Source organism: Ostrea edulis, chromosome 9, assembly GCF_947568905.1.
Source record: "Ostrea edulis chromosome 9, xbOstEdul1.1, whole genome shotgun sequence".
NCBI classification, from domain to species: domain Eukaryota; kingdom Metazoa; phylum Mollusca; class Bivalvia; order Ostreida; family Ostreidae; genus Ostrea; species Ostrea edulis.
The window spans coordinates 70,015,135-70,042,800 of record NC_079172.1 but is presented as its reverse complement, the minus strand read 5'-3'; the positions used below and the strand labels follow the sequence as shown (position 1 = coordinate 70,042,800).

General features: G+C 35.0%; 1 protein-coding gene across 2 annotated transcripts in view; it reads left to right on the top strand.

The window, feature by feature from the left end:
* LOC125660384 (cytosolic purine 5'-nucleotidase-like) overlaps positions 1-27,666 on the top strand; it is a 72,204-nt gene that overhangs the window by 14,195 nt on the left and 30,343 nt on the right. For both annotated transcript variants that reach the window (XM_048892195.2, XM_048892194.2), the window contains exons 4-6: positions 2,026-2,143; positions 5,310-5,405; positions 23,104-23,192. In XM_048892195.2, the coding sequence (XP_048748152.2) occupies positions 2,026-2,143; positions 5,310-5,405; positions 23,104-23,192 (303 nt within the window). The remainder of the gene's footprint in view (positions 1-2,025; positions 2,144-5,309; positions 5,406-23,103; positions 23,193-27,666) is intronic.

Sequence of the window (27,666 nt, the reverse complement as noted above, 5' to 3'; positions counted from 1 at the left end):
GGTGGGGGTGGGGGATGCATAAATGCAAAGATTACATAGTACATGTATAGAATTAGTACATGTTGAGAGTTAGTATATGTATGTAGATTTCGCACCATTGTCTGATCTTAAGGTGGGTGTTTTATGTGACCTTAACCTTTAACTGGTGCTCAGAAGCAGATGCCCTGCCACAAGCTGTGTGATTTATAAGGTCAGAATACACTATGGTCAGGACAAATTACCTCCCCTGATTGGTGACCCTTAGTGAGCTATCAGAAACACATCATAAAGTGGAACATCCATAGACCGTACTGTGTGGTTCTTAGTACATTAAAACATTGTGGAGAAGTAGATTTAGTTGTACATGATACAGTACTTAGTATTGTCAAACTGTCAAACATTGTCGAGAAGTAGATTAATTGTACATTATACAGTACTACTTAGTATTGTCAAACTGTCAAATGTAACATAAATTGTTAAATCAACAAAATAGAAATTTAATATTTACAGGAAAAATGGAATCTGAAGTGCATGTGTTAATGTTAAAGATGATTGTGGACGATCTTTCTAACGTGTATGAATTAACAATATCTAAGGACAGAATATTGATTTTGCAAAAATTACAACTATTTCCACCACTTCTATCAATCTTGATCTGAATAAAGGATTTCATTTAAATCATGATGTATTTTCTTACAAAAGATAAGATAAAAAACCCACAAATATTGCGGGTCCTGGAATGCCTTGGTACAGTATAGTGGTATTGTGATGGTATCATACCTTCGTACCTGGGGTGAGGGTTTTCTCATCTGATGTATATACAAGCTTTCAAAGCTAAATCTGTTTATTCAACCATTTCTTCGGAAACATTTGATAATAAATTGCGTGTATCAGAGAATGTGCTGAAGAATATGACTAGATCTATGTATTTTTTACTATCTTTAAACCACTGCTTAACAAGAAAAAATACAAAAGCCTAGATTGCTGTTATGCTTTGCATAGTTTTTGTTTGAAAGAAAGACGTGTACTTAACAGACATGAACAACTGTCAGCTCTTAAGATGAAAATACCAAATCTTATGGCCACACTCCCTAAAATATTTGTAAATAATGTATTTTGCAATTAAACTGAATAACTCTGTGGTATAATTTATTGTTTTCTCTTTTTAAATATTTTTTTTTAAAGTTCGGTTTGGTATATCAATTAACCTAGCAATTGTCTGCCCACTGATGTATATTCTTGACATTAAAGAGATGCATATAATATTCTTCATAACTTTGAAGGGATGGGAAGTTGTTCCTAAGTTTTCCGATAATTATGTCAGCATAAGCGATACATGTATGAATAATTTTGAATGGGGGGACTTTTTAGTGCATGAGTAGATATGGAAACGAGAATTTTTGGAAATTATATCTGTGGAGTTAATACTCCCAGGATAGGGAAGTTCTGAATTTCATCACACAATAATTAGCTTGATTGAATTTATAATTTTTTTGGGTGATATTTACCAGGTCCATTGAACATTACACATGCAATGCAAATATGCATTGTAACTTCCATACACTTATGTAGAAAACTACATAATTTTTTGTGTGGCATTATTTTTTATGGCTGCGACACCACAAGAACTCGCTTCCGCCCTGTATATATTATCTAATTAGACTGCTCTTATTTAGATTCAGTGGTAAAACCCCTGGACTGCTATATTGTAGACATTTTTGGTTAAAATGTTTGGGTTTGTATCCAAAAAGTGAATTAATTTGCAGGAATTAAAAAAAAAAAAAAATTCATACTAAAACTTAATTCTCTTACATTGAAGCTCAAGTTTTAATTGTTACAGTTTTAACTTTTCACCAAATGGATGAAATTTAATATCCCTGCAGTCTTGTCTGCTGTTTCTGCAATATGACACCATCTTCGTAATGACACCATGTTGAGAAGTCTTCCCATAAATATAGATTGTGATTACTTGTTTTTATATCATTCAGGTTAAAATAATATTTGATTGCAAGATTGACATAATAAAACTTTTCTGTGTATTTGCAGTGTACAAATCTCCGGAGTATGAAACCCTTGGATTTGATCTCATCCGGGATGCCATCGTCACCATAGGATATCCAGATGCCATTAAAGAATTCAAATATGATCCTACCTTTCCTATTAGGTCAGGAAATCATATAAGTATTATATCTATCAGATTTTATTACCCAGAGTACTTTAAATTGGTTCTCTTCCCTCTGTTTTGTTGGCAGTCTGTTATTAGGAAAGTGTGCTTGTGTACAATGTCATCACATTAGTTGGTAGTGGGTGGGCTGTTTGTATATGAATTTGACAATGCGTGTACTATGTCATCACATGTGACATGTTTGCACATGAACTTGTGTACTATGTCATATCATATCAGATGGTAGTGAGTTGACTGTTTTTGCGGGAACTTGTGTACTATATGTCATCAAATTAGTTAGTAGTCGATTGGCTGTTTTGTATTGTCATAATTCTCTGTATTTCAGTCATGCAACCAATTATATTCTCCCATTACTAAGACTTAAAATTAATATTGGGGCAAATGTAATCTTGGCAATGTGGATATACAAGATTGTAACAGCTGTTTCACTTAGAAAAAAAAGGAAGAAGTTAAATCTTGTTTTTCACTTGGCAGTCTCCAGATTTGTTTAAGATGTATCCCAAAATGAAACAGTGCAAGAAGTTTTGAAAATAACTGACAGAAGACAAAAAATTATGATTGTTTGAAAAATATGACTGTCTTCTACAGAGATGTTTTCTTACCTAGATGTTTATTTTCAATTTTTGAAAGCTATAAATGTAAATTAACAATTAACGTAAGCTAAAGAAAGAAATAATTATTCAGTCTGATGCTTTTTTTCAGAAATTATTTCTGTAGCCAATGTATAAATGCCAAAACACTTGACAAAGATTCATTCATATATTAAATTAGAAAATTTGTGGTGATGTATAGTGTAACGTGAAGGATTGAATCTGTTAAATGTTTCTAAACGGTGAGAACTTAGTCTCTAATTCAATATTGACCAAGTAGAAACATAAAAGGCATCTAACACTCTATAACAGTGTTGGTGTCTAGCTGTAATGCGGAATAATTCAATAATTTGTAGACTGGGAAACAGAAGTCGGCCATGGATGTTTACAATCCTTTGATTCCACTTTTCTTTTGATTTATGTATCTATAACCTATGGGATGCCATGTTAATTCTTTGCAGAACTTTCCCTGGTTAATGGAAGTAATGCAAATTAAAAACAATTAATCCATGATTGGGAGGGATTTTTTCGGGGATTGGCATATGGTACGTCTTCGAGCCGGCATTTGAGTACTGGAAGCCCAATTATTCATACGTTATGAAATATTTGCTGTGGATTTTTATTCATCGCAGATGCTAGACACTTGTATATATTTTTTTAAGGTTCTGGAAATAAAAATAAAGTGAAGGACCCCCAGTTATAGAAAAAGAGATAGGAATCGCATATTAATTTCACGCTACGACTTCGTAACTCCAATTTAGTCGGGAAGTAAAAATTGAATTTCCACATGTGCAGTTTCTCTCTTGAAAGCTGTTAATGTTACGATTTTCTTAATTAAAATCTGCTGACTATTTAAAAACAAACCTTTTTTACATTTAAATTATGCGATCTGATCAGAGAAAGCAATATATTTCATTAAGATCAGGGGAGATAATAAACCCACTCTACACAAGACTAGTAGGGTTTAACTATTGAAGTGATGATGCATAGTCTGCATCCCGGAGATGCTGCTTTTTGGGGTTTTTTTTCAATTAAGTTTGACACAAGATTTTTTAAAAACCTGCATTTAATGTAAACCAGTGGCGTCACTTCTTGAAAATACATAAGATTTCAATATGTTTTTCTTTTTGTGAGCACGCTTCCGGCAAGAGTCGTATATATCAACATATGATGCTATCGGGTGTTGAGGTTTTTTGGTAACACTTGATGTGCATTGCAGGATACGGTTTATCAGTCACGTCCCACTAAGGACTTCCCCCCAATCACCTTCTCTTGTAGAAAATTAACTTCCTGTTTTATGATGCGATAAGGAATTGACATACAAGTTGAGTAATAATGTTGAGTTTTCTTTTTTTTTTTTTTTGCGAAAAGTGAAAGAATATTTCATTCAAGAAATGCTTATTCAACATTAATGGTTCCTCCTCCCTCCCCTAAAAAATTTGAAAACTACCTCAAACAAAGAAAATTTATAACTTTCATGAAATTTAAGGGAGTTTGAAGTGGTACAAATGTGATAGAGTGTGATCAGATTCTGAGTGAAGATTTATACAAAGAGAATTGCATGCTGGGATCTTGTTTGTCAACAAAAGAAGTTTGATATTTTATCATCAGCACAATTAAAACTTGTCTAACTGATGATGTTCAATACAAAAATATTATGTTCTCTTCCACATTGTGCTCTATGTATTCTACACCTACAAGGTGGCACTAAACTTGGAATATTATCCAGTATTCCAGCTATCCACACCTACAAGGTGGCACTAAACTCGGAATATTATCCAGTATTCCAGCTAGTTTCTAATTTAATTAAATTTTCATACCCCAGAGATCAAAGATAAGTTTTTTTTGGTTGAGTGTTTTGTTGGTAGTCTGAGGCCTACTATATGGTGGTTGAGTGTTTTGTCGGTAGTCTGAGCCCTACTATATGGTGGGTGTCCTATAGTGATCACTCTGCCAGTACTTTCTATGGTACATGATGACTTAAGTTTCCTTGGACATATTTTCATAAATTCTAAATATAGTACTTTGATTAAGCAGAGGATGACCCCTTTCGATTTATTGGCTTTGTTATGGGACTATGATATTGTTAATACTAATACGATGATAGCACTTTATATGGCACATTTTAACTTGAGATTACTTGAGAATATTTTCATAGATATAGGCATGTAGTAGTGTTTCACAAATACATCTTAGAATGATGGCCAGGTTACCCCCTCCCCCCTCACTGAGATTACATTCTAGGTTACCCCCTCCCCCCTCACTGAGATTACATTCCAGGTTACCCCCTCACTGAGATTACATTCCAGGTTACCCCCTCCCCCCTCACTGGGATTACATTCCAGGTTACCCCCTCCCCCCTCACTGAGATTACATTCTAGGTTACCCCCTCCCCCTCACTGAGATTACATTCTAGGTTAACCCCCCCCCCCCCCCTGCTGGGATTATATTCCAGGTTAGATCACACCTGCTGGTATTACAGTTTATAAATAGTATGTAACACTAAGCAAAGTTCATTAGCACTTAACATACAAGGACTTTTTTTTTTGTTTCAGAGGACTGTGGTTTGATATGGAATATGGAAACATAATAAAAGCAGATCCGTACGGCAACATCCTAGTATGTGTCCACGGCTTCAAGTTTCTGAAAATGTAAGTTAAAAAAAGGTACAGTATGACTAGGCTGCTGATTGTACAGTATGTCTGTATTGGAAATGTGACTGCATATTGTTCACATTTATAAACCATGCTATGCCACCTTATTGTGTCATACAAATCCTATTCCTGGTGCTAGAAAGAGGCACGAGGATAAGATATTTATATCTTGTTGTATTACATTTTCAACAGGGATACATACTATAATTCATCCATTAAATAAAGACGATATTTTGACTGCATTGAAAATAAGACCTGATTGTGACGTCATGTTAACGGATAGTGGCGTTATGTTGTGCATTACTATACATCCTTTACGATTTGAAATAAACATGTTCTGAAACCAAAGAATATGTAATAAACAGAAAATCCAATGCTTTGTAGTTGAATATGGGTGATTTATTGAAGCAGGAGTGAAAATACACACACACACACACACACACACACACACACACACACACACACACACACACACACATATATATATATATATATATATATATATATATATATATATATAAAATCATCCTGCCCTAATGCTCCTGAAATGAATTTCATATCCAACTATGAAGCATTGCTTATCCTCTATATAATTAGGGAATGTCAAGGCTGTTGGTATTATATCTGTCTATATTTAGGGAATATTCAAATGTCAAGGCTGTTGGTATTATATCTGTCTATATTTAGGGAATATTCAAATGTCAAGGCTGTTGGTATTATATCTGTCTATATTTAGGGAATGTCAAGGCTGTTGTTATTATATTTGGCTATATTTAGGGAATGTCAAGGCTGTTGTTATTATATTTGGCTATATTTAGGGAATGTCAAGGCTGTTGGTATTATATCTGTCTATATTTAGGGAATGTCAAAGCTGTTGGTATTATATCTGTCTATATTTAGGGAATGTCAAGGCTGTTGGTATTATATTTGGCTATATTTAGGGAATGTCAAGGCTGTTGTTATTATATTTGGCTATATTTAGGGAATGTCAAGGCTGTTGGTATTATATCTGTCTATATTTAGGGAATATTCAAATGTCAAGGCTGTTGGTATTATATCTGTCTATATTTAGGGAATATTCAAATGTCAAGGCTGTTGGTATTATATCTGTCTATATTTAGGGAATGTCAAGGCTGTTGGTGTTATATTGGTCTATATTTAGGGAATGTCAAGGCTGTTGGTATTATATCTGTCCATGTACAATGACACACCACGACATAGTCACATTCACCAGGATAAAATTTGATTTAACCATTTTAATTTGACCTTAACCTCATTTTAACCTCATTTTATGATTTTCATTTAGTTTGACCTCATGACCTTGGAGTTTAACCTACTTTTGAAAATCTTTAACCTTGGCTATAATGTTTAAATGCTTAGTGCTAAGGCCTTCATATTTCATATGTGTATTCCTTGTGACAAGACCTTTCTTTTGGTACCAGAATTACCTTGTTAACATACGGAGGCATCCATGTTTCACAAACACATCTTGTTTAATAAATGTTAGATAGATCTAATATCCCATTCATAAAGATGCATTAATCAGTTCAAACTCATTAGCCATGCCTTATTTTGATGACATGCAGGGCATTAATTTCTGGTTTTAAAAGTTTGCCTTACTATTATTCTACAGTAAAACTCATTTGTCTTCTAATGAAGTACTTTAGTTATGCTTTATTTCCTCTAGTTATTTGTAGAATGATTTCTTTAGAGAAGTGGACAGGCATCTAGGCTATGCTTTTCCACTTCTCTAAAGAGAATGGTGGAACGGCAGCTTGAATATTGCAGCGTGATAAACGCAGGAATGGCTGCTTAGTTCATGTCTTGCTGGAGGTTTGACATTGATAAATGAGGCAAAGTGGGTATCCAATTTTGTTAAGAACCAAAGAAATCGTTTTAATCATTCCTTGATAACAAAAAATACATACGAAAGAATTTTTTAATGTATACAAAGTTGTGATACAATTGAAAATGACTGTTCAGTCCGTGGGTGAATTGAATCATAATATTTTAATCCTTTTGTTTTTTGTCTAATAATACCCTACAGTTTAAGAATTTTGCAGTGATTTTCCAATATACTGGCAATATGGCATGTTTTACTTAGCAAATTGTTATGAGTTTTCTGGTCGCGAGCACGACAGAAGTCCTGCCACGTAGTGTATAGTGAAGATTTAGTAAAAAGTCGCATGTTTCCCGGCCGCAATCTGAGCACGACAGAAGTCCTGCCACGTAGTGTATAGTGAAGATTTAGTAAAAAGTCACGTTTCCCGGCCGCGATCCCGAGCATGACAGAAGTCCTGCCACCTAGTGTATAGCGAAGACTTGCTGAATGTAGAATCTGCATGACAGAGTAGGCGGGGCATATATGAAAAGTGGCACGTACTATGAATAAAAAAGAAATGCATAGTAATTAAATATTTTATATTATATTTTCATAACAATTAGAGAAATTAATTAGTTAAAATGTAATTTGCAAGTAGTAACTGCTAGTTTGTAGGGTATATATGGGGAGTAATCGATTGAAGCATGTGGTGATTTCTGCAAAACATGTTGACTTATCATAATTATTGTGCTTCAATGTAATAATCACTTAGTACTGGGTACTAATCATTCATCTTTTTAGGTCATGTCTGACTAAATCGTTGCCAAAGTAATGCCTAAAAATTTCAGTTTGTTGCAGGTTGTACTTAACTTCATTAAAGGTCATCAGAAACCTTTAAATAGATAAACTGCTTGACAACTTAAACCCGAATTAAAGGCCACAGAAAGTAAAGATGATAGAAATCTGCTACATGTAAATGTTTAACACAAATTAAGGTGGTAAGTGTCTATTTAGAGCTGATAAAGATGTTTTTTTTTTAAAAATATCTCTTTAAATGTATCAGAGTCACATACTTGGAAAATCTATTGCGAGTTATGGTTTACGTGAAATAAAATAATGATGCAAAGCCCAGATGCTGGGGTTTTCAGTGGTATGAAAGTTGATGAATAAAAGGATATCGTTTTTGTATTTGCTTCTTCTGCAGATGTTTGCACAAATGCATCACTGCATCTTCAAAATTTGTTCTTTTATTTAAAAAAGAAATTTAAAAAAAACACAAAGTAGGCAGTGCCAACAGGTTTCACGGAAGAAAGTTTTCCCCGAGTATAAAAATTAAAGGAAAAGAGGAATTTCGTATAGCAAATTAGATGTCTGGAAAAAACATTTTCATTTTCAATTCTATAACTTGCCACGGTGTCATTGGGTCATTGAAATCACTTTGATTATTTGAACAACTTTTCAGATGATAACGAGGCAGAAAAAAAGATTACATGAAAAACCTAAAAAATGAGAAAGAATATGTATCCTGAATGGATCGAGTGTGTTGTGTTGTGTGAGGACTTGTGTTCAGAATAGAAAACTGGGCTTTGTGGGAAATGATCACAGAGGCATGGGTGTGCTATTGTGAGTTGGTTTCTTTAGAAGTGCTGAGAGCAGCTGACATTAGGATGGTTGCACTTTAAAGGCCATTTTCACTTTAGTGTTATCCATGTGGTGATACTTCAAAGTTCTTTCAGAAGTTTTTTCCAAAGACACTAGAACATGTAATATTTTCTCGGGTTGTTATCATTTCTTCTGTTTCCTCAGTTGATGATGCATCTCTCCACCTTTTTTTCTTTAGAAATGTCTGATGTGTATCAACAAGCACATCAAACAAAAGCCAAACATCTTTTTTCTGTTCTTTAAAATTTATTAACAATTGCTTTTAGCCTCCTCTGATTTCATCACTTTTTCAGCAAGTTAGAAATAAAGGGTGTGGGAAGGGATGTAAATGGCTCCAGAAGTTTTGATCATGATGTCTATCAGTAGTTTGCTCTGTGTTCAGTGCAGACTAGACGAGGCTTCGGGCTTTTGTGACCAGTTGTTCGTGGGTTCGCAAGTACAGAGCCCCCTTTTATTTTGGACCAAGGGTGGTAACTCTGAGTCTGTTTGCTTAGCGTGATGTGTCTGATGGTGTGGAGAGATAAGATTAAGTACTTCATCTGGGTTTGAAATACAGGATATTGGGAACTGTTGAGTGGGTGCGGTAATTAGAAAAAATTATGTAGTTTAGCTTTGCTAGTCTTATTGTAGTTTTGTAGAATGGAACAATTGCATGGGGATGAAATGTAATGCAACCTGACATAAACAAAAATAAATCTGACATAAACAAAAATAAAGTAAATAAAAGCAAAACAGAAAGGAAAAAAAGCCCACTTGCTGAAATGGAGAAAAATATATATCAGATTTTGGTAGTAAAATCTGTTTAAATCTGTAACAGTCAATTTCTGTCAGTTACTGGAGTGTAAAATTAAATTGGTTTGAATGAGATCCTGTTATTCGTACACACATACTATATTGAATTATATCGACATGGACGACTCAAATTTTGATAGTTAAACCTGAACAGATTAAAATTTCTTTAATAAAAACACATCCATAAATCACACGGCAGTGATATGCTGGAAAAACTTTTCAAAAATGAGTTAAATTTCAGTTTAAAATGAGTTACAGGGTATTTGAAAATGCTATATTTTTTCTCTGCTGTCAGAGGGCAATAAAGTTTCTTTTACTCTTTATGATATCAGAAAAGAAACTTAAGCCTTGCATTGAAGGAAAAGCTTGTGGAGATTTCTGCCCCATTTCTGCCCTGATTTTCTCCAAAATAGGTCAAAACTTCAAATTTCATGAATGAGAATGGCAGGTGTATAGTAATGTGCTTTATCTTCGGGGTGCATTATGACACCTAGTTTAAATACAGGATATAGAGTCGAAAGTAAGTTATTCAAATGTGAACTCTACACTTCCTGTTTATGAACATTTGAATAAAAAATATGATGCATGACAGTTAAAGTTAGCAATTTAAAATATGACATTCGGATGAAGAAATTAATGGGGCGTTTAACTCTACTTTTTAATTTTCGGGAGGGGGGGGGGGCACTGGTAGGTTTACCATTTGAGCTGACAGTGAAGCTTGAAGTGTGTGACAAGCTGAAATATCTTTTGATGTTTTCAGATATAGATCACTCTCTTGTGACAGGGAATTGTGTCCGGTGCACCTGTATTTAAATAAATGTACAAATAACTCTGTATGGTGTTAAATATTATCTGGGTCGTGTGTCATTAATCTTCTCACACTAAAGAAAGGAAATTGTTGACAAGGTCGACTTGAATTTTAATATTTTACATACAAATTATTAGCTTTTATTGTAACTGTGTTATCTTGGCAAGTGACAGCTTGTGTAGTGATATCGTTCTTTCATCCCAATAAATGCGAACTTATCGTACTTACAAAAACGGTGTTTGTTGCAGGGCGTTAATTACATATATCGCATTTAGGACACCAGTACTGTTCAGGTGCCAGATCTCGGAACAAATATTTATAATTCGGTGTTAAAAGGGGGGAATGATTGCACATCTCATGTAATGATATTGTCCCACAATGCTTTCTTTGGAGTCTTCTCGCATTCATGTCAGATTGTTGATATTCCTCCGTGACACAGATGTATGTGTTAACATAAAACTTGTGTACTTTGGCCACTCATTGGAATGTATGCAATGGGGTATGTTATTGTAACAGCAAACAAATACATTTTCTACAGTCATCCACAAGAGCCCCTGACCAAGTAACGAACCCCGGTAATTGAATTAATGATATCTGCTATTGAGTATTTCCTAGAACTGCCAAAGTACATGCAGTACAAATGATATCTATTATGGCAGGGAGGAGTGTATAGACTTGCGGGGCCATTTATCATGATCATTAGATCAAAATTTATTATATTACTTTCATCTTCATCAAAGAAAGATCTAGAAAAAAAAAATCTGCAGCTGATAGAGTATGTTACATGTGAATGGCTGTAAAAGCCCAAAGGCAAACGTGCCTCACGTGAATTTCAAGACGAATTTCGTGAATTTGAAAGGAGCATCAAATGCAAATTTCATGTGTGAGACACTTTTGACATATGACAAGAGTTTTTAGAGAACTATTTCAGTGCATGTTTAGGTGTTCAGTTGCCGCCCTTGAGTTGTCCCCCTTTGCCTCTCTGACTACTATAAGTCATGGAAACTTTCTTTTCACATTCAGACTCCATTCTATATTACTCACAATGAATTAAATGTTTTAGTGTAGGATTTGACCAGTATATTGATGCTAGCTGTAAAACACGAGATGGAGATCATAGTTATTACTCTGCCTTGTTCTTGATATTTACTTATAATCAATGTTATTTTCTTCATCTGTTGCAATGTATTGAATAATTTTTAAGTACATTTTCCGCATGAATTTACAGGAACTTGTCTCAATAAATAATAATTACTCATCGGGGAGATATTTCATGAAATTTCATTTTTGAAAATACACGAGGTTATGAACTGTGATGTTTCACGCTGGCATACTTCATGAAGCACATTAGCCAGCATGAAGCGTTGAAGTTCATACCCTCATGTACGCGGATTTACAAAAATAATTTTGTGTGTGATTACATTCTACTTTCATTTCTGTTGGAATTCCCAGCCGTTAAAAATAGACATACCATATTTAACAAGACTTGTATGCACATTATTCATAACTGCTTCACATTCATGAGGAAATGGCCATCATTACAAGTGATGAAGATATCGAAGGCAAACACATTGGAAATGTAAATATTTGTTTGTAAATACTGACACATAGTGGCTACTTGTGTGTACTGTTCAATAGTACTTGATATTTAAGACTTTTAAGCATTATCCTTAGGGGCAAGGTCAAAAGTTCAGTGTCTTAAAAAAATGAATTCAGTTAGTGTAATCAAGACCCCCAACCCCCAAATTGCTGGTAAAACTAAATTTGATGAATATTTATGCAAATCTAGTCAAGTACTAATAAAATTCTATACCTTTTGTACTAATATGTACTCACAAATGAAAGTGTACATGTAGTAGTCTGTAAAACATCATTTTAAATGTACATTACAAAAGTTTGATTCATTTGAAAAAACAATCATAAAATTTATGTCGGACGACAGGAACTTTATATGAGAGGTTTTTACACCCCCTCCCCACAACTACTTGAATTTAGATGTTTATTCGACTTTTGATCTCGTCCTTTAGCTTAAGGATGTTGAATGCAGCCCACAGTCCGAGGCCATAAAACTTGCACCGCTTTCCATCTCAGACTCACTTTTTCACTATCTATACAGGTATACATCTCAGTATACATCTCAGACTTACTTTTTCACTATCTATACAGGTATACATCTCAGACTTACTTTTTCACTATCTATACAGGTATACATCTCAGACTTACTTTTTCACTATCTATACAGGTATACATCTCAGACTTACTTTTTCACTATCTATACAGGTATACATCTCAGACTTACTTTTTCACTATCTATACAGGTATACATCTCAGACTTACTTTTTCACTATCTATACAGGTATACATCTTAAACTCACTTTTTCACTATCTATACAGGTATACATCTTAGACTCACTTTTTCACTATCTATACAGGTATACATCTTAGACTCACTTTTTCACTATCTATACAGGTATACATCTTAGACTCACTTTTTCACTATCTATACAGGGCTTGTGATGAAAACATCTTTGAGAGCCATGTTGGACAAAATGATATAAGGTGATCAGATGTCTGCTATACACAACAGCTTCATGACCAAATAGTCTACAGAAAAGTCTGGGTTTGATTAAAGAAAATATGGACACCATACAAAAATATCCAATCAACCAGCAGCCTTTGACTGTTTTTTAGCATTATTTTCTGTAGAAGTCAAGGCTTTCATGTACCAATTTGTCTAGAGTCTAGGTGACCTTGTACCGATTTCTCTCAGAGTCAAGGCTACCCTGTGGGGTGGTATTAAACTCAATCTCAGCTGAGCGGTTGATGACCGTCTGCTGTGTGCTGGTTCAGGATATAAATGAGGGTCAGCCTGATCTTAGTAGATGGTCAGTGATTCTGGTAAAGCCATCCCGGCCATCATTCTGGAGATCTGTTCTATGTCGTGTCTATGATGATTTACAGTCTACTCACTCTCATAACTGCATGTTCTCATTTGTAGAATGATTTACTGCATGTTCTCCAGAAAGATAAATTTTTTCATCAAATGCCTGTCTGCTGAACGTGAATGTTGCACTTTATACATTTTCTACAGTTTATTGAAATCATCAGCTTATGGTCCGTCTTGATTTCTTTGTGAATATAAATTCTTTGGCACAGAATAAGATGTACAATATGGAGAGCAGCACAGGTATTCCTCATGGCTGATGTGGAGAAGATTTTCAGTTTTCTTAATCCTACTTCACAATAAATTGTTTTCTTACCCGGCTGGCGAGTTTGTATGGATAGTTCACACACAGGAGATTAGATATTGTTGCAGTGTTTTCTTAATGAAATGCAACACCATCAAAGGAACAATTATTTTTATCTTAACCTACTTTCACTAAAGTTGTGTTATTTTTCTATTTGTTGAAAGTATTTCAAACCCTACAGTTAGGTTTAGGCAAGATATGGTGTAAACAATTTTAAGATGCCCTAACAAATGTGTAAATATTGTGTGAGCGGTATTATACTTCATTTACTCTGTAAATAACATGATGAAATTCAAATCAAGAGGTACGTGGGGGCATTAAAGCAATAATCCCTGAAAATAACAGGAAGTTTTGATACTGAAATGTGACAGTTACCTAACTTTATTTTCAGTCAGTTGCAATGAAAGCTAATTAATTTTAGCTGCAAAGCAGTGCTGTTGAATAAAATAAGCTAGCTGGCTCCTGTAAGCATATTTATAGACATGCCCAGACTAACCCTGTCAGAGATTTATTGGGACAGGCAACTTCCATATCAAAGTGAAAATTGAATTTCAAATTCACTCCTGAGGTTGATGTCTGAAAATCTATTGCAGGTTAACTCAGGTGGATGGGTTCAAGTGGAGACATTGTAATTGAACTCTTAGGGAAAGGTGATCTAGGGCAGGAGTGGGTTGGTGGGGTTTCAATACAACTGTCGTAACAGTCGGTGGGAGTTTATATCAAGGTTCCCCATCCACATTAAAGACTAAAGAGCTTCAAATCCACTTGATGACATTCACATTTTTGATGCAGTATCTCCAGTAATAAGGTTCAAGTACTATAAAGCTAATGGTTTTGTTCAAGACCTTTAAATGTGAGATGTGTTTGGTTTTTTGAATAAACACTTTTTGAGGTATCCTGGTATATTGCATTTGTATATTGACTGATCACAAGAAAGGCTAGTATCATCAATGAATTTGCTCCTGGCATGCGATTTCTGTGGATGTAGGAATATGGTCTGCCTGCAGAATGTGATGACTGCCTGGTTATGTCAGAACAATGGTTTTGTAAGTGGCAATGATCAGACCAATATTCTGAAGTTGTATTTTTTTTCAAACTTAATGATTCTTGGTTGATTTTTTGGTAAGCTTGTTAATCCTCTTCTAAGCGATTTACACTCCGTGGAAGGGAATTGTTTAAACACTGTGGCATCAGACACCAGCCATTATCATGTCAAACACAAGATGTGGATTGTTTAGGAAATGTAAGCTGAAGTGAGGTTCTTCAGAACAGGCTTGTACCAGATGGGCTCAGTGGCTTACGGACCGAGCAGACGGACCGAGCAGTCGGGGAAGGTGCAGCAAAAATTGTCAAACTGTGTTCATACCACACAGATATCTATATCATTCTCTAGCATATTATACTTAACTATTCTGATATGTGTAAGGGAAGGATAGAAGAATTGGGTATCGAACCTGGGACCCTTGCATTACTAGTTAAGTGATCTAACCACTGAGCCAATATAGAAAGTATGGTAATATTACTACAAAATCAAATTTATATGTATTTCGAATAAAATACTTTCCACATCGAGGAGATCAAAAATAATTAATTTGAGAGAAAATGTCAGAAAAATTGTGTATGTCCTCAAAATAGACATACTATAATATGCGTCTGTATTTTTACGCTTATTATTTACAACTGCATCATGTTCGTGAGGAAATGGCTATCATTACAATTTGTAAAGATATCAAAGCCAAAAACATTGGAAATGTATAGATATAAATAAGGGGGGGGGGGGGGGACAAATCCATTTACGTGAAAAGTCCTGACATACTGAAAACCTCATTTTTGCATGTAGAGTGATATGCCCCTGTTTTAAGAATGGTAATTATGTTGATCATTTACAGGCATAGAACTTGTTACTTCATGGTCAAGTAAACATAGTGTTGGTTGGTTGGGTGTATATTATTTATAAAGTCCCACTTGAGAATCTTTCACTCATATGGAGATGTCACCGTTGCTGGTGAAGGGGTGCAGAATTTAGGGGCTTATGACTTTTGCATGAGCAGGGAGGGATCTTTTTCGTGCCACACCTACTGTGACACGGGGACTAGATTTTTGCAGCCTCATTCGAAGGACCACCCCATTTAGTCGCTTCTTACTACAAGCAAGGGGTACTGAGGACCTATTATTACCCGGATCCCCGGGGGGAGGGGGGAGGAGGTTACTGAGGACCTACTCTTAACCCGGATCCCCCACAGGACACTGCTGTTTGGTAACCTCCCTATAGTGTGTAGGAATTCCATTGACACCTCTTTAGCGCTAACTCTGTATGTACATTGTATTTTTAGAAATAAAGTTTAAAATTATTTTGGATACCCTAATTCTATCTGGGTTGTACTGTAATATTATGACACACATCAGATGTAGGTTTCCAGCCAACAAATACTCTCTGTTAGTGTAAAAGGCCTCCTCAGTAATGTAATGGGGTTGAAGTGAAATCCTTATATGAAAATGCAATGTCAATCATCCCATTCATCTTCTTTTGCTTCTTGTAAAAATTGATGGTGTAAGTTGCTACTTAATGTTCTGAATTATTGTTCTGTGATAAATGATGTGATTGGATCAACAGGGGTTCCTATGATATCTCAATGGAAGAGGGAAGAGGCAAACCATGTTCCTCTCAGCGGCTTCTCTCGTGGATCTTGTCTTTATCTTATCACTCCCCTACATTTATTATGAGTTGTGAAGACCTCTTTTAAACATAATTGATTGCCAAACAGAGTTCTAATCAACTTCCTTTGATTATCTTTCCGCCATTGAAATACCATAACTTTTGATAATCTATCAATGAATTTTTTTTTGCCGCTGCAAAGATGTGGGTTGAGAAGCATTTAAAGAAAATGACAAATTGAGATTCTTGATATTTGCTGCAGCAATGAATGGCAATCTTGATTTGGGGGAGCTGAAATTTTCTTATGCCAAACCAGTCATTTTATTATGAACATGTATATTCTTTATTTCTCTATAGTAGGTATTAAGTTTCAAATCTGATGAATTTCCCAGCAATTGAAAATAATGGAGATCGATTGTTTAGCAAATCAACATAAAAAAAGATCCGCTTGGGAATTAATGATTGCTATGAATTGAACTCCCTACATCTTTTCATTCAGCTGCTGAATATATTGTGATGTAGAAGTGTGGGAATTCTAAAAGGGGACAGGTGCATGAGTTCTATTGTAAAACACAAACTCCACCAAACAGATACCATGTTGGGAGAAAACCTCGCTGTAAGTCCCTGTAAGGCTCAGTTTCATTGTTCCGTGGGTGTTTTTCTGATCTAGAAGGGAGGGAAGAAAGAAAAGCCATATCATGAAGTAATTAATCTCTAATTCTGTTTTTGTTCATAACAGAGCGTATTTACAGATCGGTAACAGTTTGAAAGTTAAAAGTTGATCTTATCAGAGATTTGTACTTAAGAGTTTTGAGTTCAAGAATTGGATACATGGATGTGTCAAGTCTGTATAAGCAAAGAAAAAAAGACTATATAAGGAAAGGAAATGATACTTCTGAACACAAGCAGGTGTCAGGGGAACAATGGAGAAAAAATCTAACGAGAAACACCTTGTATTGAATGCAGGACCATTAATAATATGGTTTTTGTGGCTTATTTGGTTTGTTTTCAAATACGAGTTGAATGCTAACATGTTGACGTATTCAGGTTGAATGAGTGTGTGTAGAAACAGAAAATCTGCTGTCAAGGATGACTGGAAACCTGTACAAAAGTATCCAAAATCAAAAGATTACAATTCATGTTTGTCAAAAGCATCAGTGTAAGATTTGTTACGTGACAGAAAAGAAAGGAAACTGGATACTTCTAGACTTGAGTTACCTATTTGCGACAGACAATGTACAAATGTCAGCAGTTCAGGATACTGGATAGCCAGTCTATAATGAGGTTGTATTGTAAGGAGGCTATCAAGCCTATTGGTCACTGAGGCAGGAGTCTCCGAAGTCAAGGCAATGATTGGCAGTATCTCCTGAGGATCTGCTCCGAGGCCCGGCTTCAGTGATATGACCCGTCCTTATCACGAGCTGTCAATCATCCCAAGGTTCTTTTGTTCTGAGGACAATACTAGTTGGCTGATTTCTCTACACTTTTGGTGTTTGTTGTCCTTAGTGATATTTTCTTGTATCAGATACTATATATCGGCGAAAAAAATTGAAATTTAGGAGAAATAAGAGTTGTAATTTTCACCTATGGGATAATTTTTGTTAATGCTTTGAAAATTTCCTTAGTATATGTTATGAAGGCATATACAATGTATCTAAATTTGTCAAATCTTTCATCTTCTGCATATCATTACAACATTTCCGTAGAAATATTACAAAGCTGAGTTTCATATTTCTTCAGAAATTATGAATGAAAAATGCTCTTTGTAACTTAATCCTACGCCCCCAAGTTGGGTAAGGCCCTGGTACTCAGAGACTCCATTGTATGTTTCAGATGATCATCATCCGTGTTTCCTCTCCTGCAATTGGTTCCCATATTATTATATTAAATGGTGCCAAAAACTTTACAAGCTATTGCCGTAATGTGTGTGAGAATATCCCAGTCATCAGACAGGGAGAACACCACCTATCTTAATTGACTTGTAAAATTAACGAAAGCCCTGATAACCTTGTCAATGAGGGGGAAACAATTTAAAGCTGTATATATATATATATATATATTTCCCCACTCCCCTTAAGTATTTAAAGTTCCCAAACAATTCGCGAAAGCAAACTATATCTGTTATAAATGTATGCTCGTACTTTTAAAAGTGCTGTTTGATAGTACTAACGTTACAGTTTGAGATGTACTGTATGTGGTGCAGTACAGTAATACTTCCATTAAACATATTGACAGCTTGCGGTATCTCTCATGCAAAAGAGAGGCCGAGCACTAAGACTTAAAAATTGACATTAATTACACAGAAACAGGTGAAAATTATCAGAATTTTTTTCGTAGTTGGAACTCAGACCTATGTATAATAAGTCAGTCACGCGCCTTTCAGTAGTTTTTGTATTTCATAAAACATGTGTTTTTTCCGAATGTGAGCAGATGGCTAGAGGCAAGAAGCACACTGGCCCTCTCACTGACAGGAGTTACCTGACATTCACTTCAGGATTCCTTACAATTAGGCTGGTCCATTAAGTTATTTACCAAAAGTGTCTGGTCACATTTCCTGCATGATTTATGTATGATATGAAAATTAAGTTATGACCAATAATTTTTAGGAAAAAAATGCAGTATCTTATGGGAAAGAGAGTAAAGATTTAATTGAGTTGAACTTTAACTAGTGAAGTTGATGAGAATATGGAAGATATTTTGCCTTTTTTTAAGGTGTTCCTAATTACCCAAGGTGTGTTTTGATAGTGCCTGTTTGACAGTGAGAAAATCTGGGTTTGACATTGCCTGTTTGCCAGATTGCACTATAATATACTGTGTTGGGGGTTTTAATGCTCTATGGCAGCCTTTGTTTTAGTCTGAAGAATTATTTTTTTAAAATAGAGAATGGGGTTACCATAATAAACTAATGCTGAAGACAAGCTTAATGCAACGGTCAGTACACCAGGCTTGACATTAATTAATTCAGACTGTAGAAAATGGAAAGTCCAACGATATGGGTCATGAAAAGTCATCCCAGGCACTGAATAATGCAGGTACTGCAATTAATCAAAATAGAATAAAAAATAAAGATTTTCCCCCTAATTCTCTGAATTCTTATGTTGGAATATGACGTCACAAAGTAGGATATTACCCAATCTTAAACTGTGTCTAAAATGACCAGCAGTTTTACGTATAAAAATAAGTATTTGTGGACCAAATATTTGCAACATTCAAATATAATTCAACATATCTCAATATTTGATTGTGGTTCATGCATGGTGCCCTAATACTTTTTGAAGCCCTAAACAGCTTACAGAAATGGGGGGATGCACATTTTTGCGATGTTACGAATAGTATTAATTCATCATTCTGAATCAACAATGAAATTACAGATGGATTTGTATTTATGCAAACGCTTCCGTTATTGATATAGTTTAAAATTATACCCGAAATTAGGGCCAAATTACAAACTTTCTTCAAACTAATTCTGGCAGATAAAAAACCAATTCAATAGCATCTCAGTAATGCAGACGACACTTCCAGGAGCTAGTTCTGAATGAAGACTGTTGGTTTTAGTGATAATTGAAAACTAACATTATTTTTTTGTTTGTTTGCATTTCTCATTCTCTGATGCCTTTTCCATGAGGTGTTTTTATTTGCTCAGCTTCAGGGGCAGAGAATTTCCCTCATTCTCTTTTATTTCTCTCTTCAAAATGATGCGTAGAAAATTTACCATTACTAATGCATTACAATCTCTTTGATGGAAAACAACAGTTGGTGAAAATGCCATGAGTATTAAGAAATATGTACCACAGAACGTCATTGGTTGTACTTCTGCCAACTGTTTGTACATGCAGGAACAGCCTCTGCTTACATCACTCAGGTAATACTTGTGCAGATTACCAGTGCAAATGACTTCAGAAATCACCTCGTCTTTACCATTTGCCAGTTTGCATATGAGTAGCAAAAATATTATTACAATGGCAATCATGAATTCGCGGAGTCCTAGATATATATATATCTATACACAGCAGTGATTATTGAGTGATGTGGAATTGGTAGTAGTACGTCTGATTAATGTTAATCTTTTATGTTTCGGAATTTGACTTCACTTAAAAATCATTGTTAATGCCCTCTCCAGACCATTCTTTAAGAAAATTTTTGGTTGATGGTAAGGCAAATTTTTCTTTCTTCAAGAAAGTACATTTTGCATTCCAAATGATCTGTATTTAGATTAGTGAAGACGACTTGTTTAGTGAATGTTATATAACTACGGATCAGACGATGCACCTACAGAATTCTGGGTAATTTTTAAAATTTCCATGTCAGAATGATTAATCACAGAAGGTTGGGTGAAGGCAAACATAAAATATTGAAATTTTTGTATTATGTGAAATTTTTCCTTTTTAAAAAAAGGATTTGATCTCAAATTTGAAATGACGTAATTTTCAGAATACAAAGGAAAAAACCCAACTGTTTCTCCTATTATTGATGAAGGTCACCTTCTGTACATTTGTCCATCCTACACACTTAAGATATTAAATAATCTTAGAAACAAAACACAGGTGCCTCTTACAAATTAAATCCTCTCAAGATGGCCTATGTGAGTATTTAAAATATCAGTTGCCATAGAAACAGAATATAGTTTACTTATGCAAGAACTGTTTTTTCTTGAGGCGGAAGATACCGGCCGCAGCACATGCATGTATTCAATCACAATTTGTCAAATATGACACCATGAGTATAAATCTCCTAAATGATCTCATTAAGAAGTGAAGCTTTTATGCAATAGAGGCAGAATGATTCCCAGAGGCCCGGAACTGATGTTTCACAGACTGCTTTTGTTTCTGCCGACCCCTTTGTTCCCGAAACATAGATAAAATTTTAAGTAAAAAATGCATCTTTGGTGAAGGTGAGAAATATTATGAATTACTTTTCTCATTCCGCTTTTCTATTATGCACCTGTGAGGGGTTTCTCATGTGAAAGGAGTTGCTCTTTTAATTAAAATCTTTGAAATGTTTTTATCTGACCTCGTGAAATGTTATAGAGTATACCTATATCCTGAAAAAACCAGGCTTGGGTGTCTTCCCTTTTATGATTAACGGTGGAAGCAATTTTCAGTTGTTGTTTGGATATGAAATTCATATGGTTTCTACATGAAGTGCTTCTAATGAGATTCTTCACAAACCTCTGGTATATAGGGGCTAGAGATGTAATTTATATCGCCATAAGCTTCTGGAGGGTTCGAAACATTGACAAATTAAAGGAAGTGATTTCTGATTTATCTGATCACACTCTCCCTCTTTTGTCTGCAATAAAAACCAAAAATATATAAAAAAAAAAGAAGAATATATCGGAAACCCAGTACAACAGCACTTAATCAGTTCTAAGGAGTTGTAATGTGTTGAGTAGAAAATAAAGAACAAATTTTTCGTTGCATCATTTGTTATTGTTCCTTAATAAAGATAATCTGACATGGTAATTAGAAGTGAATGAAACATGCAATTTTAGTAGAGAGATGGGTAATTACTGATGTCATGAAGTCCACCAAATGCCATGCTTGTTTTGTTAATCCAGCTGATCTGTTTCATATTGATGTTAAAGGCAGAAAGAAACTGCAATACTCGGCCATCGTTTATACTGGACCTCAGTTAGACAGGCATTTCTCAATGGGCAATTAATTATTTTATACATGGATATGTACAGCATGATAAACTGATCATCGCTGTGTAATCATTTTGATGTGTTTGTGTCAGTTTGTGTGATTTGCTTGTGGGTCAGTTTGTGTGATTTGCTTGTGGGTCAGTTTGCGTGATTTGCTTGTGGGTCAGTTTGTGTGATTTGCTTGTGGGTCAGTTTGTGTGATTTGCTTCTGGGTCAGTCAATGTGTGATTTGCTTCTGGGTCAGTTTGTGTGATTTGCTTCTGGGTCAGTTTGTGTGATTTGCAGTATGCATTGATGAAATCTTGTAAATAATAATTATTATAGTTATAGATATTGACATCCACTGATTTGTCATAGATCTGTCCACCAGTTGTCAGAAATTCAGTTAGGGGTGGATCGTGGATCTGTAGGGAGTGTGAAACAGAGATGATAACAATTTTTTTTTTTATAATTTGTTACTTTAGAGTTTTTGACAGTGTTGAATACTGAATTGGAGTACGAAAAGCATTATTTGAAAAACATTGGTTTTGTTATAAATACAAGATACTGGTTACAACAATCTACGCTTTTAAAATCTTGACACATTGGGCGAGGATCCAGACAATGGATTAAATCTAGGTGTGTAACCACTTTTAGCCAAAAAAAAAAAAGAATAATAAGGAAGAGAACATAAAAAAAGTAAATAAGAAAACAAACACCCGCAGAGAGAATTGTGGGTAATTATCAGCTGGTGAAATGCAGTACAAAATGTTTTGTTTAAACTATGTCACACAAACAATCGGCTCCTCTCCCCGTGAAGATGTGGGTCACAATCTGTCCTATTAACTATAGCTACTAATATAGATGTGTGCCAGATTTATTGGCCTCAGTGGCTGCAGAGGAGGGGAGAGCCTAATTCTATCAAGAGTTATAGGTTTATGATATGAATAAACAAATTTTCTGTCAGGTTGACATGCTCCAGAGTCCAAGTAAGGGACTCGTTAAATCAGACAATGCTATTTTCATTTTTGTCCATGCTGAACTCTCTTAAATTAATTGACACATGGTGGGTTTTTTTTTTCAGGCATGACCTACATAAGATCTATCCAAATCGATTTGTTCAGAGGGATGAGCAGCGGTTTCGAATCTTCAACACTCTCTACGACCTTCCAAGTATGAGATTTTTATAGTTTCCATATTGCTTTTCAGACCTCATTATAAGTATTACTGCCTGTATCACATGTTATCATATATATCATAAATAAAAACTGAAGACTTCATTTGCTTGAAGAAAAAAATTGACCCAATTTTGCAGATGATTTTTATAACTGAGATTCACTCGGACAGGAGTACTAGGTTACTCAATGACAACCTCTGACTGTTAACTTCCAATGTCAAAGTAACATTCATGACAAATTCACAACAAAAAAAAAAAAAAAAATCCTTCGATCTACAGTGGGGTCACTTCTTTGGAGGGAAATACTGTATCACTTTCTACAGTGAGTTTATAAAATCTATCTGAAACTTTTTTTTTGGATGTAGTTGAATCTGGTGTTAATTTGAGTGTTAGTGAATGATGATAAGTGGTCAGTTTATAAAATCTATTGGAAACTTTTTTTTTTGATGTAGTTAATCTGATGTTAATTTGAGTGTTAAGTGGTCAGTTTATAAAATCTATATCAGAAACTTTTTTTGATGTAGCTGAATCCATGTAAATTTGAGTGTTAGTGAACGATGATAAGTGGTCAGCTTTGACAGAAAGTCATGTTCATTACGATGTTCCTGCCTGGTGCCAAGCAGAGGATTGATGATTCTGGTATTAACAGTTCTAAATCTCATCTCCCCTATCCAGCAGATCCCCCGGCAGACAGCACTGGCACTAACAGGGGGTTAACTGTCATTGTTATTTCTAGCCTGGTATTGTTCATTCTCATCTGATGGAGAGGCCAATACTACCTCTCCACTCTCTGTTCAATCTCTGTTTAGATTCGCGCTGTAGCATTTGTTTTGGATGTCATCTCTGGTTACTTACATTCATAAATTCTTTGTATAGTTTGAAGAAGTGGTGAGCTGAGGATTACAGATTTTTATTTGAAGTTTATTCTGTAGCAGCTAGGAGTTTCTCTCACCAAAAAAATACAGTACAATGTACACAAAATCAAAGATGTGGGTTTAATAATTTTCGGAATGTACCCTGTAGAAATATGGTATTTTATTTGAATGGCACAATGCCATAGTTATGGGGTGTTTTTTTTTGGGAGGGGGGGGGGACTAATATTTTGTCTCTGGGTGATTTATAAATTTGAATCTGGGAAGTGAATGAGAGACAAGTATTACTCAAACAAGAAAGACAACTCTTGTACAGCAGGATTCTACAGATCAAGACGTAATATATATACCCAGATTCTGAATATCTTTAGATCGAGGGCGGGTACATTATATACCCAATCTGATTATCTTTAGGTCGAGGGCGGGTACATTATATACCCAATCTGATTATCTTTAGGTCGAGGGCGGGTACATTATATACCCAATCTGATTATCTTTAGGTCGAGGGCGGGTACATTATATACCCAATCTGATTATCTTTAGGTCGAGGGCGGGTACATTATATACCCAATCTGATTATCTTTAGGTCGAGGGCGGGTACATTATATACCCAATCTGAATATCTTTAGGTCGAGGGCGGGTACATTATATACCCAATCTGATTATCTTTAGGTCGAGGGCGGGTACATTATATACCCAATCTGATTATCTTTAGGTCGAGGGCGGGTACATTATATACCCAATCTGATTATCTTTAGGTCGAGGGCGGGTACATTATATACCCAATCTGATTATCTTTAGGTCGAGGGCGGGTACATTATATACCCAATCTGATTATCTTTAGGTCGAGGGCGGGTACATTATATACCCAATCTGATTATCTTTAGGTCGAGGGCGGGTACATTATATACCCAATCTGATTATCTTTAGGTCGAGGGCGGGTACATTATATACCCAATCTGATTATATTATACCAAAGTATACTTTACTTGTGTCAGACATACCAAAGTGAAGTAAACTAATTAGCGTTATCGGACTTCGACGTCACAGAAAAGAAAACGCAGGAAAATGTAGCATTCGGTAAATAGTTTCGAGACTATTTTCCTAGGGCAGATAGTTCCGAAACTATTTCACGGCTAGCGTTAACCAGAACAAATAGCAGATTTATTCATCTAACATTTATATAGCAAAAACATTCGGAGGTATAATAGATACTGGTATTTAACATTATGATATGTACAATTTGTTGTGGCATCTCAACAGTTATTCTTAACATTTGAAGGCAATCGTTATTTAACATGTAGAATAAGTTTTTTTTATTTTGTCAGGGTTGAAAACTCAAAAGAAACTAAGAGCCAATCACAGGACTAGCTATATATACACTCGAAAGTGGCCAGCGCTGTTCTAAATCTGCCAGTCCTGATTTTTTGTTTTGTGATCTTTGTTATTTCACATGAATTTATTTAACAAATTTGTGTTGATTTGTGACATTTGTTGTACGGTGGCTGTTTATATTAGCCTGACCGCCGGACTGTTGGATGAAATTTCATCCCCGCCCGCCTGAGAAATAGAGATTTCAGGTGCCAGGACTGTAATTTCCAATTCTGGTGTTGTCTTCATATTAGTGTTTGAATACTTTTATAAATGTGTGTGGTTTCCAAGTCTCTCAAAATATCATAGATATGTCAAAAAGTGTTTAATGTATGTGGTTAAAGTTTTAAAAAAGCAACATCAAAAACCCGCCTCATTTTTTATACCTGCATGATCTCTATTATATGTTGCTATATGTAATCTCGTTATTTAAATCTGCAGAATTGTTTTCGTTGTGGTTCATTTGCATATCAATTTTTATCTCTTTTAAAGATCGTAAAACTCATTTTGATGAAAAAAAATTGTCACTCCAAATCAAGACTTCTCTAATATGTGTAATTAAAAACGATATATGAAGGATATTTTTCAACTTTGAAATGACTGCATATTTGTCAAAAGTTACACTAGAAGCCAACTTGTATAGCAGATTGAATTTTTGTCCAGGAAGCATAAATTCAGGGTGCATAATCGTTTTAAATTTGGAAATAAATACAGAGAAATACATAAAAATTTTACTTGTACGAGTCATTTGGACTTGTTTTAATTCTTTCAAAAAATTTAAACAAAATGACCTTTACTTTCCCTTTAATTGTATAATTAATGTTACTTGATTTCTCAACTTGATATATGTGCGTGCGTATGTATGCATGCGTGCGTGTGTGTGTACCTCATGTACCAGTGAAGTAAAGAACTGAATTGCACAGATAATAAGTTGTAGCATTTGTGAAACACAGCGTGCCAGATGTCTATCAGTATTTACCTTAGAGGAACCTGTTGAAGATGCCCAATTAATCAAACTTCTTATCCATTTCCACCAGGCCCACTTGTTATTTTAACCTTGACCTAATTCTATATGATCTTGACCACACATTTTTTTTAAATTTTTTTTTTTTCACTTAAAAGATTTAAAAAAAAGAATTAATGGGAAATCCTTTTTAAGAGTAGGTTTAGGAATTATTGGGGAATCTTTTTTACAGAGTAGGTTTAGGAATTTTAAATGGGGAATATTTTTTACGGAGTAGGTTTATGTATTACCTAGGATGTTCATTATGACTTGCATTTCCCAGCGAAATGTTGTTATAAGAAGTTTATTATAGGTCCGTTTTAAACAGAGGTGTTAAGTGGATAAAACTCCTCTGATGTACTGTGAGTGGTTTTAATTTCACAGTGCTAAAAGTTCATGGTTTTTCATATTGGTCTAATTTCGGTGGTTTTATTTTCGCAGAATTCAAATTTTATTTAATTTCTGGTAACTGTTCAAAATGTATTGTGTCACACTTGCAAAATGATTGCAGTTGTTTTAATTTCGCGGAAAAATCCCCAACCGTGAACATAGCGAAATTAAAACCACTGCAGTAATTTCCCCATTTACAGTATGTTGCATTGTGACTCGGAGTTGTAGACAATTTCTGAATGGGGATCGAGTGCCAGCTGATTGATTTGGGTCAGAAGTTTGCTTTATCAGGATAAATTTAGACAATTCGGGGATTACTGTAGCTCCAAATGCCATATCTATAATTATATGTTTATAAAAGATTCTATATTGGTTAACGTCCCTCTCGAGAATCTTTCACTCATATGGAAATGTCACCATTGCCGGTGAAGGGTTACAAAATTTAGGCCTTATATGCTCGGCGCTTATGGCCTTTGAGCAGGGAGGAATCTTTATCGTGCCACACCTGCTGTGACACGGGGCCTTGGTTTTTGTGGTCTCATCTGAAGGACTGCCCCGTTTAGTCGCCTCTTACGACAAGCAAGGGGTACTGAGGATGTATTGTAACTCGTATCCCCACAGGAATTAAAATCAGAGAACATGAAAACTGGAAGAAGAAAAAGGAAGTTTTAAAAATTTCTAGATGAAGTTAATGATCCTTCATAATAAAAAAGAAATAGTTGTATAAAAATATCAAATGTTTATGTCATGTATGGATATTCTATAAACTTCTGTACTTCAATACTTAAAAGACACCATACTATAGAAAGAACAGGTAGTCCTTTACCAAAATTG